This window comes from Theobroma umbraticum, unplaced genomic scaffold (genome assembly GCF_002168275.2).
Source record: "Theobroma umbraticum cultivar Fairchild unplaced genomic scaffold, ASM216827v3 scaffold_20.0, whole genome shotgun sequence".
In the NCBI taxonomy this organism is placed as follows: domain Eukaryota; kingdom Viridiplantae; phylum Streptophyta; class Magnoliopsida; order Malvales; family Malvaceae; genus Theobroma; species Theobroma umbraticum.
This window is the reverse complement of record NW_018397266.1, coordinates 4,321,469-4,337,115: the sequence shown is the minus strand read 5'-3', so window position 1 is coordinate 4,337,115 and position 15,647 is coordinate 4,321,469. Positions and strand designations below refer to the sequence as shown.

Genomic DNA, 15,647 nt, shown 5'->3' with positions numbered 1-15,647 from the left:
GTTGCATCGAGCCTGTGGAGACTTTCTTTTTAAAGCTGTCTAGCTTGAGTTGGGTTCGGTTCACCAATTTAACTATTATTTTATTATTAAAATAATGATATATTATTTCATATTAATATTTTAAAATATTTGTCACAGAATTACTGAATTTGGTACATGAAATGATAACAAAATGATGTAAATGGCCAATAAAAATGGTTTTTTTTTAATAAACATGTAAATTACCCATTTTTTCTAAGCTTTTTTAGAAAGTTATTTAATACGTTGCATGAAAATATAACAAAACCTTGTAAATGAAAAAGAAAATAAAAGTAGAGTTATTTACTACTCTACCTTCATTTTCAGCAAAATTTAATAAAATGACCAGTTTTTATTGAAATGCGTATATATAACAGTCTATTGCTAATATTATTAAAGGCGAAGCTATCGTCTATATGAACGATAAGAAGTTACTTGCAGGATGGAAATGCTTTATGGTTGGTGACAATGAAAATCAAGTCAGTGGTCCATTCTTTGACATGCCATTTTCAATGGCATCGGTGGGTCGGAAAAGGAGCCATTGGCGATTTGTTCGAATATCCACTTGTTAGCAGCCTCCGTGAAATGAATCCCGTCCCAGTTAACCCGAACTGAGGGATTTCGGCATGAATTTGCAATCAAGATCTCCTTGCCATTTACAGTAATCTTTCCCCCACACCTGACCGAGTTGTTGAAATTATACTTCCCACCGTGGCCACAGCAAGCTACAAGAGGACGCTTAAATCCTGTGAATCCCAAGACCCGCCATAAAGAAGTCATTAACCAGAAACAGTTGCTTTATTGACATTAAACTCTGCACACAAACTTGTGCTGGGAAAAATAACAATCAGAATTACCAAATTTCTTGGCTTGGCTGATGAGAGTATACTTCACAGAGTAGACATCAACATATGTAATTGCAGCTAAAGGAAGTTCTTTCCTTAATTGAATAACAACATCTTTCAGTCTTTGGTTGAAATACTGAGCCACCTCATTGAACGGACTGGCGCAGCCATATTTGTCTACCTGAGGGGCAGTGATGAGAAATCTGTCCAGAACATACGGTAGGCAGCCTACCGGTCCTGTGTTGTGTATCCAAAATGCTCTTCCTCCTTGATCATATACTCGCTGCACATAACAATGTCATATCATATCATGTCTTCCATTAACATTAGCCTATTGTAACTACTGAGAGGAAAAGGATTCTCATCTGACCTTAACAGCATCAGAAAATTGGCGGAGTACCTCTGGAACATATGCCTTTACTTGTTCCGTGGTCAGGTTAAGCTTATAGCCTGCTGTGAGATCGTTTTGGCCAATGTCCAAAGTGTACAAGGCCTGAGAGAAATATTCCTCCTTGGGCAACAATTTATCAAATACCCCTGATACGTAAAATCATTCCAGGATTATTCAAAGTAATTTTATAGAACGGAAATTAGAATAATGTGTATTAGCATTGCACCTTGTTTATTGGATATCTGAGATCTTCTGTGAAAGTCTGAGAATTGGACCGACTGCACATCCAATGATATTGGACTAAACCCACTTTGAGACCTGGTTGTGTTTTGTGGCCTGATGGTTGATCCGGCAGTTGCAAAGTTGGCTCCATGGCTGAAATTTGAACCCACTGAGTCCAGATAAGCACTAAGATACGGTAATCCCAAGCTTTCAGCTAATTAAACCAACAGAAAGTAAATATATTAGGATGGGCTGTAAATCTTGATATCAAATTCTACAGCAGTTTTAATGAATTAAACCAAATGGATTAACTTCGATATTCAACAGTTGATAGCATTTTGAAGTAACCATCAAAATTTTCCTTTTAACCAAAAAAGATACGTTTCTAAAGATCCAACGGGTGAAAGAGGAAACTTCGGTCACACGTCGAATTTCTGATGTTGGAAAGCAAACGCCTAGAAGCTCTCATGTTCTGAAAATCTTCAGCATACCAACAATGACTTGTTTGACTCTGTGCATGAGCAATCAATTATGCCTGATTTGGACTTTACCTCAAATGGACCCACACTATAGAGTCTAGAGATCGATGCCAGTTTAAACTTTGAAATACTAGAACTTTAAATGACAAAAAACAAGGAGATATATATATATATATATATATATATATAAATCCTGGAATTCAACTACATTATCCAAATTTCAAACTTTCAAATTTGACCTTAAAAACCTGTCAAAATTTGTTTTAATGGGAAAATTTTGAAATTCATGCCAAGTAATAGGTAGTACTTTTCCCAAAGAATGACATAGTTTTGCATTAATAGGAAAATGCGTCTGGACTCATTAGTCTCAGACAAACAGCAAGCGTGAAATGGAAGATGAAACGGAAGGAAAACTCGGAATACCGATGAAATCGATTATCAGTCGCCCATCAGAATACCGTCCTGCCGGGGCATGGAAATAGGTCTCTCCGTTGGGAGCAGGGGCTTGTCCAAATGCCGCTGATAGTCCACCGGTGTCGGAATTTGAGTCCCCAAAGTTGAAGACGGCTGGAAAATTGCAAGGCGCTAAAGAACCGCTTCGACTTGGCAGCAATGTCATTGAAAATATAAGGCCGATGACAACATGTTTGAAGCTGTGACGCTCCATGAACGAGAGAAAGACAGACACAGAAAGCGAGGAGACTTCCATTAATTTCATAATAATAAGGGTCAAATTTGAAATTTAGACCCTATATTCTATCAAAATTTTGCATTTAGCTCCTCCACTAAATTTCATATAAATTAAGTCCTTTTAATTTCAAAAATTTTAATATCACTCCGCAAAATTTAATATCAATCTAATCATTAACACTGTTTAACTTTCTTCATTCAAATTGTTTAGGGCATTGACCTTGATAACATAGTGTTGATCCATACTAACATAATGTTCATCAGTAATAACATCAAATTATTGAAGACTTTAATGGCCAAATTTTAGGTTTAATCTTCAACTTTATTAAAATGTTGAATTTAGTCTCTCTATTTTTATTGTATAAATTAAATTCTTATACTTTAAAAATTTGTTAATGTTAATCTAACCATTGACATAGTCAAGCTACTTGCATTAACTCATGTTGATTTGGTGTGGACCGATGACAACATGACCAAGTAAAATTTAAGAGAATTAACGTATTTAGCTACTTGTCCACTCCCACAAAATAAAATAATTCTATTAAAAAATTAAAATATAATAAAATTTGTTTAAGATTTCACAAGCAAACTCAAAGATTGACGGTAAATTTTCTCTCAATATCTCATAAAACGCTTAATCAAATCCACTCTAACTCTACTTAAAGTAAAAAGTAGTCAGAAAATGATTTTATCTTTAAAAAAAAAATCCCAAAAGCACTACTTGTAAATTTTAAAGAGTCAATTTGATAGTAAAACATTCAAAATAGAATAAAGTATCCCACAACACTATTTGAGTTAATATTGTACACAAATTAAATTTTAATCAAATAAGATCTTGAATTCTAATAGAACTAAAATCGAAGATATGGTATTAATAATACCATGTAGATCATTCTACAAGGCATTACAGAAAAAACAAAGTTAGAAATGCAAAAGGAGTTTAGTTCCCCTTCCTCTGACAGGCCATATTTAATGGAATTGGAGGGTCCGAGAATGAACCATTGACAATATGTTCAAATATGTACTGATTAGCTGCTTGAGTAAAGTGTACTCCGTCCCAATTAACGTAAGTCGAAGGATCTTTGCAAGGTGCCCCAACTAACACTTCCTTCCCGTGTTTAGAAATCTTTCCTCCACAACCCAAGTTCTTGTTGTAATTGTACTTTCCACCATGACCGCAGCATGTTCTGAGAGGTTGCGTGAACCCTGCATTTTCATATAATCCTTGTCAATACAAGCCTACTGATTACATTGAATGGGTTGCTTGAACCATGCATCATCAGTTATGAAGAATTGAAGTAAATTCTGGCAGAGAAATTTTGAGTGGACTCACCATGCTTTCTTCCTTGGCTAATTAGGGAGTACTTCAAAGAGTAAACATCAACGTAGGTGATTGCAGCAAGTGGCAAATCTCTGCGCAACTGTTCCACCGTCTTTTTCAATCCAAGATTGAAAAATTGGGCCACTTCATTGAATGGGGAGGCGCATCCGTTTTCATCAATCTGGCCTGCTAAGACTGGGATACGTTCCATGACGTACGGCAGACACCCTACAGGACCTGTATTGTGTATCCAAAAGTATCTACCTCCTTGGCCATATATATACTACGCATTTGCAAATTAAAGTAATAAATAATCAATAGTTAATTATATTTTTCAATTCAAAGATTGCTTGTTGTTTTACTAGCCTCAAGGATAGACTAAACTGATTAAGCAAACTGCAAATTAGAAAGTAGGCAGAGTCTAAATCAAATTGTGAGTGTTGGTTTACTAGCCTGAATTATAGTCTGGAACTGATTAAGCACATCGGGAACATAGGCTTTAACTTCTTCGGTTGACATGTTTGAGAAGTAACCAGCAGTGAGATCATTTTGGCCAATATCGAAGGTGTACAAGGCATTTGAGAAGTCTTCTTCCTTTGGCAATAACGTTTCATACACTCCACCTGCATACCATACATAGATTAACGTCAGTCACATGCTTAGCCAACAAGAACAGGGGAATTTACATTTTTTGTTTTAGGCATAAACTAAGAAAAAAAGGGTAAGTGTATGTAAAGTCTTGCCTCTTTTACGCACAACTTGTGACCTTACAAGAAAATCATGGAACTCGTAGTATTGAACGTTCAAGGAGATGGGGCTGAAACCGCTTTGGTGCAAGGTTGTGTTCTGAGGTCTAATGGTGGATCCGGCGGTGGCAAAGTTGGCTCCATGAGTAAAGTTGGTCCCCACGGAGTCAAGAAATGCACTTAGATAGGGTAATCCAAGGCTCTGGGCTGAAAAAACGAATGTTAATATAATATAATTCAAGCAGAACATCAAACAATCAAGATAAGCAAATCTTTTCAGATCTTTGCGATGTTTTTAGGTGTTTCTTGGTTGTTTTCCCCTTATTCGTCATCATTCATAATCAAAGATAAGGTACCAAATTACTTGAGAATTTTGCAGAAGTGCTTGATATCCCCCCACCCATTGCAATAATTGAATTCCGAGCTAGAAGAGACAAACATGACCCCATTTTCTCTTTTGAGCAGGAAACAAGACCCAATATTCACGCCTACGTCTCTTTTTCTGCTTGCAGTTGCTAAAATCCAATTTGCACGTGCCACACTTTTTTTTAGTCCTTTAGTGGAAATGGAGTCTGCAAAATGGGATCAGGACAGCAGACAAGGACATGAATCATATGCTATTTTTTTTATATATAGATGGTTTTATTTGTCGCGTCCGAAGCTAGTCCTACTTTGGCTAAGCGTCGGTGGATGTTCTTCTTGTTGTTGCTAAGCTACTGTGATCAGTAAAAAAGGACGACTACGCTTAATAATCACTGTCTACTTAAGGCTGACTGCTTTGTTTGACTTGTTAATGGCAGTTTACTGACCAATGAGTGAGAAAGCAAATATATGTAAAAGAAAAATGAAAAGACGAATGCTCTAATTAATTAAGATCATTTCGGGATAACCGTTAATTAATATTAGAATACTCGCACTGCATTCAATCCCTTCTTGCTTGATCTTTGTTATAGGGAAAACGAGAAACTATTTAGGTGAGATATGTAAGAAGTGTACCTATGAAGTCGATGACAAGGCGGCCGTCGGAGTAGCGGCCAGCGGGGCCGCCAAAGAAAGACTCTCCATTCGGAGGACCCGCCTGGCCAAATGCTGCTGACAAGCCTCCAGTGTCAGAGTTTGAGTCACCAAAGTTGAATATTGCTGGGAAGTGGCATGGCTTACTAGCAAGCACCAAGGATGGAGTGAGGCTGAATAAGGAGATGGCAAAGATAGTGGTAGCTAAAATGGGGGAGAGAGATGCCATTAGCATAGGGAGAGGAGAAGCTAGAGATTATTTGTAGAGGTAGAGGATGCAACTCATTGATGAGGAGCGCCTATTTATTAATAGCCGAGGATAACGCGTATCATTGGATTTTTTTTTTTTGAATTTATCCAAATCAAACAAGATTTTCTTTCCTTTTTGTTTTCTAAGTCTAAAAGGGCAATGCTTTTAGAGAAAAACCAGGCACTTTTTAGTGATTTCACTATTTTAGGATTCTGAACTTGTGAAGTGATAGCCTCCTCTGGGTCATGCTCCTCATTCCTCAAGGATGAGCTTTTTGGGTGTAATTAAGATTTTGTGTATCCTTTGCTTTTGCCTATTTTGTTTGACGCGTCACCACTCATCAGTGATAATTTTCTGTTTTGATAAAGGCTTGATATCAAGGCGTTGGTTACCTTTCCTTGTAGCAATAGGGTGCTCAAAACTCGCAGATTAATGAAAGACAAAAGGGAGATTATGCCTGGCGTGATAGTTGAGTTCGAGCATGAACCGTCTAGCTAAGTTGAGATAATATTTATCTTAAGCTAAGGTTGCTGCTTTATCTGATTTGTCTTCATCAGCAATTACTATCAGACAAATTGCACAACACCAACGGGCAGTCTTATATTGGAATCAGACTGGGACAAGGACATGAAACCAATAAACGATGCGTGTGGTCTTTTTGTTAAGCCGCAAACTTGTTCATTCTGGCTAAGATACTGAAACAAATATCCTGCAACTGATATCAGGACCATGTTTATGCGTTTTTGCTATACCCAACCACTGCTTGCTTCAAAAGATGTTTTTCTGACAGAAATTGAACCTAGTATCTTATATTGTTAACTAATTCTATTTCTTGGGTGGCTCTTAATTAGCAACTGGAAGTTCTTTTGGTTTCAGCATTTTGCGTTTAAGGCTTTTCCGTTACTTTTCTCAAACAAACGAAAAGTAAGATGGACTATGATATAAAGAGCCCTTAAATTTATCCATTATTTTCTGTAGTCATGATTGCGAGGAACCGGTTTAGCTCAGCTCATTGCCAAATGCAGACAAAAGAGTGATAGCAAATTTCTTTCTATTATATCTAAAAGATGCCGTTTATAGCATGACTCCATGGCCCAATGGATAAGGCGCTGGTCTACGGAACCAGAGATTCTGGGTTCGATCCCCAGTGGAGTCGTAATGTACTATCTTTCAATTTTTCAGTCTGGATATTCTTGTATGACAATAAACATGAAGCCATACGGATGAGCTAACAATAGGGATTATTATAAAAAAAAATTCAATATAAAATGAAATCCAAAATTTCGAATACTACAAAACAAATTTTAAAGGTTCCATGACAAACAGGAAATCAGCCAGCCTTAATGATTTTACCTATAACATGGACATTCAAAATTGTTTAATAATCCTTTTAAATGCAAGGTAAAAATGTCATATTTCATTTTCAAAGAATTGTGATCAACGTAAGAACCTACATGATATAACCTATTAAGCCCAATCAACCTTTTCCACATATCCCATAATATCATCAATCTTCATGGCTATACTCATCAAGAAGTTTATCAACAATTCCTCATTTAGTTTATACAACAATTTATAACCAGTTCATGTAGATATAGTTTGCACTCTTTCTAGCGCTCAAAATTTATCTATAACCTTAGCCCATAGTTATCTCAAACATCATGCACCCATTCTCAATTATTTACATCATCATCTCAACATCTCACATACGAGTTTCATAATAAGTATACTTAATTATTTACATCATCATCTCTACAGTAAATAAGTTCAAGACTTGACTTGTGGAGTGTAAGACGCAGGAAGGCTTCAAAGGAAGTCATTAACACACCTACCAATCACAAGTTGGTTACTCTCCACAAGACGATAAGCCAAGTGAGCTACTAATCTAAAAAACAACAACAGATGAGGGGTGAACCATAAAACTCAATGGGCAAACACGGGAAGGGGACAAACTAAAAGAGAGAGTGTTTGCATTAAACTGTATCTTTGTAAGCCACATGCATTTCATGAATAAATCAACCCATTACATTCAAATGTCTTAAATGTTGTTATTCACGTACCTTTCTATGAATCTTATCAATATTCATGTCATCTAGTCATTGAGACTGATTGGAAGCTTAAAACCAAGTAAGCAGCCATTAAATAGCATATTTACGCTACTTTCTGCGAGGCATCAAGACTTTCCTCTGAGGTCTGGATACATTCACCAGAGGCATTGAGACTTTCATCATAGAATACTCTTCTAGCATTCTGTTTCCAATGTATTGACACTTATGTTCAAAGTCTCGATACTTCCTTCATATAAATTCAGAATTTGGACATTTTCTAGCACAATTGAAGTTCCAACTTCCTCTATCCATATTTATCATTCCCCCATCAAGGTCAATCAATGTACAATCACATAAGCTCAAAGATGCATATCTGTAATGCATTCCAACATGTCACAATATCATTACACCATGTGCATTTCATATGAACACATGCACTATGCATTCATGCAATAATCATGCCCATGAATGCAATTATAAAGAGTGGTACATCTGCCCTAACTCATGGCTATATAATTGTGTGATACAACACCTCGGATTATGACCTTCAATATATGTGTGATGTGATGCCTCATATCATGGCCCTTATACATGTGTGGTATAATGCCTCACATCATGACTTCCATGTGTGTGGAATAACGCTCCACATCTGGTCCTCATGCTCATTTACATATTCATTTTTACATAAATCATAACATATACTCATAAGTCATCTATCTCTATCAATCGTTTTCATCATGCTAAACATCATAAGTTCTCATATAATGTGGTATAACACCCACATCAAGGCCAATAGATTTGCATAGAATTAATCATATCAATACATGCATATTCATACTCTTAATCATCATCACTTAACCATGTTCTTACTTCATGGTCCTCCCATGCTCATGTGTGTGGGCATAACAATCCACACTTACATACTCATAAGAGTGGGCATCAACATATCCACATCTACATACTCATTATATGTGGGCATCAACACATCCGCTATTATTCATTTTGAGAGGTGGGCAATAATCCTCCACATTCATATCACAAGAAGTGACAATCATATATCACATAAGCAATGAACTAGTTATGCACCATTCAACTCATGCATTCAATCAAAGATTCTTTGAGTAAAAACAATTTTAAAGGACTTGTTCCCTTTTATTCAAAACTAGTATATGGTACTCATATTTACATATAGTATATATACTTTTCAAAATCCATTTTCAAAGTCTTTCAATGCAACATAAGACATCGATAATCATAGCATTATCATTTAATGCATTTCAACCAAGGATTTCATAAAACATGCTTCACTTTACATATCACAAAATACTTTAAATATGAGGTGTCTACCCACTTTGATCAAGTTGTCGACGAACATGCGCTCGAAGTGTTGCGTCCTTACTTCCACTAACTCTTGAAGCTTCGATGATCTTAAAGCAGTAATCACTAACACATTAACTTCCTTTTAATCCAACAATCCTATAGCTCAATATTAGGTCAACTTAAATCCTAACTTAATCTCTCTTAATCTATATTCCAGTACGTAAATCTACTGTCACGTGTTAAACTAACATCACAACTATTAAAATCTAGGTCTTCATTTACCTTAGCGAGCTTGTAATGGGAGGAACCACTTAGGATTTCAAGTCCTTTTCTGACAACAAGAAATCTAATGAGAGAAATAATTCTCAATGCTGGAAAACAAAGATTCAAGAGCTTTTAAGATTGAAACTCAACTTTTTTTTAAGTTTTCAAAACCCATAACTCTGAAAATACTCTTCAAAAATGAAACCTTGGAGCAAGAAGGTTGAGGAGAGGCTGAGACTTGAGAAGCGAGTTACAAAATGCCGCTGGGTCTAAAACTTTTGAAAAATGTGCTCTATTTAGAGTTTTAAGGGTGAAAATTCAGTTTTGCCAAAAGTATCAATACTTTTCTATTGGTTTGAAGGTTTTGAGACTTTGACTCCATATCTCAATAGTTCATTCATCCAGCTCTACTAGAGAGTCTTCTGGATAGAAAGTATTAAGACTAAGACTTATTCTTTATGTATCAATACTCCAGTTCCAGAATGTTAAACATAGCCTTAAAACTTGTCCACATGGACTCCATTCATCCGTATACTCATCAAATCATCTTGGTTTTCAATTTTTCCAAGATATAAACACTAATAATAAGTTCAAAACAAAAATTCTTACAAGCTCAACTAAGGATTTTTTACATTCTATCCCCTATGAAAGGTCGGGGTCTCACAGAAAGAGGGAAAAAAGAAAAGATAGCGGCACATCTATGAACACTTACATTTTTGTTGCAGAATAGCGTCTGTGACCCAAACCAGTGATTTGGGCCTAGAATTACAAATGAAGAGGCAGGTGGCATGCTTCAGTAATGGGGGTTGGAGGGTCTGAAAACAATCCATCAAGAGCCTTATTGGCTACCCACAAATTTGCAGCATGGGAATAATGAATGCCATCCCAACTTATAGAAGCTGATGGGTTGCCGCATGAAGTCCCCAAAATTTCCGTCCCATTCACTATTTTCTTCCTCCAGCACATTATATCTCGATAATGCCCACAGCAATATGTAAGTGGATTTGCAAATCCTGCTAAAAGGGTCGGTGTTAAATATAGAACATACAGAATGAAATGTGAAGCTCATAATTGAGAGTTTCCACTTTGCAGTTTCTCATAGAAGTTTATCCTTTATTAATCTTGGCTGTGGGAACAAAGATAAGTAGACAACTGAGCTTACCATGCTTCTTTGCTTCAGAGATTAAAGAATATTTAGCTGAGTAAATGTCAACATAAGTCAGTACTGCATCTGGGAGTTGCATCCTGAGTTGGGAAACTGTCTCTTTAAGCTGCCTGTTAAATTCTTGAGCGACCTCATTATGAGACCTTATGCAACCATTTTGATCCATATTTTCAGTTCGTGGAGGATAATCTAGAACCTGGTAGGGCAAACAGCCTGTTGGACCGGTGTTATGTATCCAGAAAGTTCTTGCTCCTTGATGGTGTAGTCGCTGAAACAGAAGAAATGAAGTCAACTTTTTTTTTAAAAAGATTTAGACATTCATTAATTTAATAATGAAATAATAGATTTCAATGGATTTATATTATATCGTTATTACTAGTGTATGCTGAACCTTCTGCAATACATCAAGGCCAATCTTATGCGCATCAGTAACTAGGAGCTGTAAATGTAGCAGACTAATATAAAGAGCATTGTCCAACAGAAATATAAGGACAATCATCAAAGTTGGTTCTGTCTTGCTCTTTATGAAGTTTCAAATTAACAGAATTTATGAACTGCATGACTCTTTGGGCCAGCATGATGGAGATGTTTTCTTACTTATCTTTCAAGTTTCTATAATTTGTATAAGCTTTCTAAGAAATTATGATTGTTCTTACAAGGGGAGGACTACGCTTGTCCTTAGTTTTGGCTGATAAGATATTCAAGTTGCAGTAATATCAATTCCCAAGCGCTAATTTCCATGTTATTCTCTACCTAGGGCAATACAACATCAACAAATGAACAAGGCCCTTTCCAGCTCGGCCTAGAGCAATAATAAATGAAAAAGAATATGCGGTGCCATTATATTTCCTGGCCACTTAGAAGTTTATATCTCAGAGCATCAAAGCGTTAGCCACAGTTGTACCAGTTATTCATTTGAGCTATTTACCGAAACCTAACAAAAGAAAATACATATAGAAAGTTAAAATTAGACTATTTACCGTGCTTTAGAGTCAGCTTCGTGCATGGTGTAAGCATGCAGAAGAATTGTAGATACAGAGTTTTCCGGAACCACATCAATCTCCTCATTTATTATAAGGAATTCCAGACTCTGATAAAATTGTGTAAGCATAACTTCTATTTACCTTTACAGCCTGCGCCAACTGGTTAATTATTCCCGGAACAGATTGCACAGCCTGTTTCTCTGTCATTGACTTAAATGCAGCACTAAGATCATTCTGTCCAATATCAAATGTGTATAATGCGCGTGAGAAGTCCTCTGGTCTTGGAAGCTTGCTTTTGATGTTTGAGTTCACATCTGAGAAGAAAAATATCAGCAAATTTCTTTCCACGAAAAATGAAAAGTCCAATTATATCTCTTTTTCCCTTACTTTCTGCAATTGTTTCTAACCTTCTTTGTATAGTTCATATATTCTTTCTTTGAACTGTTCAAATTGCAAAAGTTGTATATCAAGAGAAATAGGGCTAAACCCTTGCTTAAACATTCTGGCATCCAGTGACTGAATTGTAGACCCTGCTGTAGCAAAATTAGCTCCGTGCTGAAAGTTTGCAATTATTGAGTCCAGATACGCACTCAAATATGGCAGTCCCAGTTTCTCAGCTGCAAAGAGTAACCACAGATTTAATACTTGGATTGAAAGCTTGGAATTATGTCAAGTGACCACCTAGCAGATACAGGCTTTGCACAGATTTTAAACTACTTGACAGATCATATACAAAAGAAATTACCACAATCAAAAACCTAAGGATGTGAAAAGTCCCAAGGTCGAGCATTGAACTCGAAGCATTGAAAAACTATAATATGTGCAAATGGATAAGTCTTTCTTATGGGTGCATTTAAATGAACAGCCTTTGTCATTAATACTGAAGAAATGAAAAAGAAATGCGCACTCACTGACCCATAAAATCAATGATCAGTTTCCCATCGCAGTATCTCCCAGCTGGCTTATGGAAGAAGGTATTGCCATTAGGCAAAGGAATCCGGCGGAAGGCAGCAGACTTTCCGCCTGTGTCTGAATTTGAATCACCAAAGTTGAATATGGCCGGAAAATCACAACCATTGAATTGACCAACACTCCTTTGCTTTGCACTGAGCAAGAAAAAAGAGAAGGCAACAGCAAAGAAGGCTGCTATTGCAAACGTTTTTACATTCTTTCTTGAAGCCCAAGCAGAAGCAGTCTTCCATCTCCTACTGACACCAATACCGGGTCTTGCCCCGTCCATGCTGATGCTCTCAGACCGTTTAGCAAACAGGTGACGGTGCTAAATTCTCGTGCTACTACTTGACACGTGATCCAATATTTGAAGGGAAAAAACTCCGTCTGGACTAAAATCAGTATCTTTCCAGGGAGCTGAAGGAGCCTCTTTCTTGCAAAGAATGCCAGCAAGTTTGAAGTAGAAGACTGTGCTGTAATGCAGCATAACTACGAAAAATCTTCGACTTGGGTAAATAAATTCGGATTCATAAACCATAAGTTTAAGGTCAGATCTAGATGAATAATATAATCCTAATGGATTACCAAATCATAAACTATGCATTTGGCCTTAATTTTTTAATTGCTAGTCCAGCTTTAATGTTCATCAGATAAATTTGTTTAATGTCAGGCGTCCTGTCGCAGTCTTAACCAACCTACCTCGAAATGCTGCTTTTCCTTAAACTTATGTACTATTGTATTGTCAGTCACTTGAAGATTACTCCTATGGTCCACCACTAGTACTACACAATGCCACTGCAATATAGCTCTACCCCACCGGCAACCACCGATTTTGCCTTCCTATCTTTTTTCTTTTCTGATTACCAAACTATAGGAGAAGGCGATAATTTGGTAAAAGCAGTTCCTTGTTTTTCTTTTTTCTTTGATTTTTGCCACATTTATTTACAGGAATTGGAGCAAATGGGCGAAATGTCAAATGGGCGTTTAACAAAATTAATGCTGAGAGAGTGGTGGTGTTCTGAACAATAATATCAGATGGATGTAACATGGCAGTGACTGATTCCTACCAGAATGAGTTTATTCTTTGGAAACTGGCAACTTGGATCTGGTTGAGATTCTTTAGGCTGCAATGTTCATCTCTCTGAATCAAAATCTTTTCATTTACCAGGGATAAAGAAATAGTACATAGCAGTATATTTGAGCTTATAAGTCAATAAGAAAGAGGCTAGAGACATGCTCTGGTTATGGGAACTGGGGGATCTGAGAAGGAGCCATCCAAAATTTTGTTGGCCACCCAATGGTTTGCGCCTTCAGTATAATGAATGCCATCCCAGCTGATGTGTTTGGAAGGATCACTGCAAGAAGCCCCAAAAATTTCAGTAGCGATCACCACCGATGTCTTGCCACATTCGACGTGATAATAACCGTACTGCCCACAACAGCTCATAAAAGGACCAACAAAGCCTGCAATTACCGAATCAAAAATGGGCCTCAGAATGTTCCAATGAAATTTCTAATTTTCTATTGCATTTTGCGTGGACAAATAAAAACATAATCAACAATATGGCATCAGAATAAGCATAATAGCAAGATAAAATCTTTATTATTGCTAAAGAAAGAGACATAATTGTTTTTTTTTTTTTTTGAAAGGCTACAGACATAATTGATACTATGGAACTTATGACAAAGGGCAGCTCACTAGAAGAAGCTCCAACATTCTGGGTTCTAGGAGAGGTCAAATTACACAGTCTTTCCCCTCCCTTGCAGCTTCAACCTGGGACCACCAGGTCACAGTGGAACAACTTACAACAGCACCAAGGCTAACCCACTACAGAACTTCTGACAGCAAAAGGAAAAATGTCACATAACTGAAAAGGTCAATTATAGGGTAAAACCTACCATGTTTATTCGCTTCACTAATTAGAGAGTATTTAGCTGAGTAGATATCAACATATATAAGCCTTGCATCGAGGAGCTTGGCCCTAAGTTGAGAAACCCTGTCTTTAAGCTGCTTGTTGAATTCTTGAGCCACTTCATTGTAAGATTTAATGCAGCCGGCTTGGTCAGCATTTCCAGGTTTTGGAGGGGAATTTATAACAAAAATAGGCAAGCAGCCAATGGGACCAGTATTATGTATCCAGAATATTCTTGCACCATTTTGATAGAGCTTCTGAAAAGACAGAAAAAGAAAATGGCAAAACAGAAGTCATTCAATCGTGACTTTTGAACATGAGATGTCTTAAAAGCATGTCATCTAAATAAAGGCAAGGCATTCAATTACATGTTCATGACGCTAATTTCAATAATCTATAGCACCTAAGGGTGAAAAATCCAACTGCAACTATGCTGAAAAACTATTAAAGTAACATCAATATTACCTTTATTGCGACAGTAAACTGACTGATTATATTGGGAACGGATGCCTTCACCTGTTCCTCTGTAGTTGTTACAAGGCGATAATGGAGATCATTCTGTCCACAATCTAACATGTAAAGGGCCTTTGAGAACTCCTCTGGCCTGGAGAGCCTGTCCGTAATACTAATATCTGAATTCTTGTCCGAAAAACAAGCAAGCACAACATTAATCATCATGACAAATGAAAAAATATAAATTTTTTTCAAAAATTGCATAGTACTTCTTGCAGAATACTTCTGAAGCCACAAAGTATGCATATCTAACCTTGGCCATAAAGCTCGTTGGTGCGTTCCTTAAGTTGCTTAAACTGCAAGAGCTGTATATCCAGAGATAAGGGATTAAAACCTGCCCCAACTAACTTGCTATCAGCTGGTTGAATTGTTGATCCGCTTGCTGCAAAATTTGCTCCATGACTGAAAGTTGACTCTATAGCATCCAGATATGCATTCAAGAAAGGCAATTTCAACTCATCAGCTGCACAGATTGTTAACAAACTTAATAAATCTCACAGGTCGTCTTGTTTAG

General features: G+C 36.8%; 4 protein-coding genes and 1 non-coding gene across 10 annotated transcripts in view; 1 reads left to right on the top strand and 4 right to left on the bottom strand.

The window, feature by feature from the left end:
- Window positions 1-362: 362 nt before the first annotated feature.
- Window positions 363-2,727, bottom strand: LOC110423215 (GDSL esterase/lipase At3g26430-like). The gene is made up of 5 exons (XM_021437371.2): window positions 2,379-2,727; window positions 1,481-1,690; window positions 1,234-1,400; window positions 876-1,146; window positions 363-764 (listed from the first exon to the last, which is right to left on the bottom strand). Exons 1-5 carry the CDS (start codon window positions 2,671-2,673, stop codon window positions 499-501), a joined length of 1,209 nt encoding a protein of 402 aa, XP_021293046.1. The 5' UTR covers window positions 2,674-2,727; the 3' UTR covers window positions 363-498.
- A 682-nt stretch (window positions 2,728-3,409) lies between these two features.
- On the bottom strand, window positions 3,410-6,162 carry LOC110423055 (alpha-L-fucosidase 3-like). Of its 2 annotated transcripts, XM_021437161.2 has the most exons (6): window positions 5,709-6,162; window positions 5,077-5,284; window positions 4,710-4,919; window positions 4,420-4,589; window positions 3,979-4,249; window positions 3,410-3,851 (listed from the first exon to the last, which is right to left on the bottom strand). In XM_021437161.2, exons 2-6 carry the CDS (start codon window positions 5,159-5,161, stop codon window positions 3,586-3,588), a joined length of 1,002 nt encoding a protein of 333 aa, XP_021292836.1. In that variant the 5' UTR covers window positions 5,162-5,284; window positions 5,709-6,162; the 3' UTR covers window positions 3,410-3,585. The 2 variants fall into 2 exon arrangements, with proteins under 2 accessions (XP_021292836.1, XP_021292835.1); XM_021437160.2 differs by lacking the exon at window positions 5,077-5,284 and having other exon boundaries at window positions 5,709-6,161.
- Window positions 6,163-7,059: 897 nt separating this feature from the next.
- On the top strand, window positions 7,060-7,132 carry TRNAR-ACG (transfer RNA arginine (anticodon ACG)). Its single transcript has one exon. It is a non-coding gene; the product is annotated as a tRNA-Arg (tRNA).
- A 604-nt stretch (window positions 7,133-7,736) lies between these two features.
- On the bottom strand, window positions 7,737-13,710 carry LOC149526753 (GDSL esterase/lipase At5g14450-like). Of its 3 annotated transcripts, XR_016351710.1 has the most exons (7): window positions 12,672-13,710; window positions 12,164-12,373; window positions 11,898-12,070; window positions 10,771-11,041; window positions 10,321-10,621; window positions 9,376-9,451; window positions 7,846-8,397 (listed from the first exon to the last, which is right to left on the bottom strand). XR_016351710.1 is itself a non-coding variant. In XM_089784749.1 (5 exons), the coding sequence occupies exons 1-5, from the start codon at window positions 12,994-12,996 to the stop codon at window positions 10,374-10,376; spliced, it is 1,227 nt and encodes a 408-aa protein (XP_089640875.1). In that variant the 5' UTR covers window positions 12,997-13,710; the 3' UTR covers window positions 10,157-10,373. The 3 variants fall into 3 exon arrangements, 1 of the variants encoding a protein (XP_089640875.1); XR_016351711.1 differs by lacking the exons at window positions 7,846-8,397; window positions 9,376-9,451 and adding an exon at window positions 7,737-7,804; XM_089784749.1 differs by lacking the exons at window positions 7,846-8,397; window positions 9,376-9,451 and having other exon boundaries at window positions 10,157-10,621.
- Window positions 13,711-13,843: 133 nt separating this feature from the next.
- Window positions 13,844-15,647, bottom strand: part of LOC110423558 (GDSL esterase/lipase At3g27950-like) — a 3,439-nt gene continuing 1,635 nt past the window's right edge. For 2 of the 3 annotated variants that reach the window (XM_021437784.2, XM_089784750.1), the window contains 4 exons: window positions 15,387-15,596; window positions 15,086-15,252; window positions 14,607-14,877; window positions 13,844-14,171 (listed from right to left, as the gene is read on the bottom strand). In XM_021437784.2, the coding sequence (XP_021293459.2) occupies window positions 13,933-14,171; window positions 14,607-14,877; window positions 15,086-15,252; window positions 15,387-15,596 (887 nt within the window). In that variant the 3' untranslated portion in view covers window positions 13,844-13,932. Of the gene's footprint in view, window positions 14,172-14,406; window positions 14,878-15,085; window positions 15,253-15,386; window positions 15,597-15,647 lie in introns of all 3 variants that reach the window. The other variant, XR_016351712.1, reaches the window with a different exon arrangement.

Coding starts and splice junctions, on each gene's coding strand:
- LOC110423215 (XM_021437371.2), bottom strand. CDS start 2,673: ATGAAATTAATGGAAGTCTCCTCGCTTTCTGTGTCTGTCTTTCTCTCG. Junction 1,691..2,378: donor ACTGATAATCGATTTCATCG/GTATTCCGAGTT, acceptor TGGTTTAATTAG/CTGAAAGCTTGGGATTACCG. Junction 1,401..1,480: donor TCAGATATCCAATAAACAAG/GTGCAATGCTAA, acceptor TTTACGTATCAG/GGGTATTTGATAAATTGTTG.
- LOC110423055 (XM_021437160.2), bottom strand. CDS start 5,961: ATGCTAATGGCATCTCTCTCCCCCATTTTAGCTACCACTATCTTTGCC. Junction 4,590..4,709: donor ACAAGTTGTGCGTAAAAGAG/GCAAGACTTTAC, acceptor TATGGTATGCAG/GTGGAGTGTATGAAACGTTA. Junction 3,852..3,978: donor TAGCCAAGGAAGAAAGCATG/GTGAGTCCACTC, acceptor ATGAAAATGCAG/GGTTCACGCAACCTCTCAGA.
- LOC149526753 (XM_089784749.1), bottom strand. CDS start 12,996: ATGGACGGGGCAAGACCCGGTATTGGTGTCAGTAGGAGATGGAAGACT. Junction 12,374..12,671: donor ACTGATCATTGATTTTATGG/GTCAGTGAGTGC, acceptor TACTCTTTGCAG/CTGAGAAACTGGGACTGCCA. Junction 12,071..12,163: donor ATATGAACTATACAAAGAAG/GTTAGAAACAAT, acceptor TTTTCTTCTCAG/ATGTGAACTCAAACATCAAA.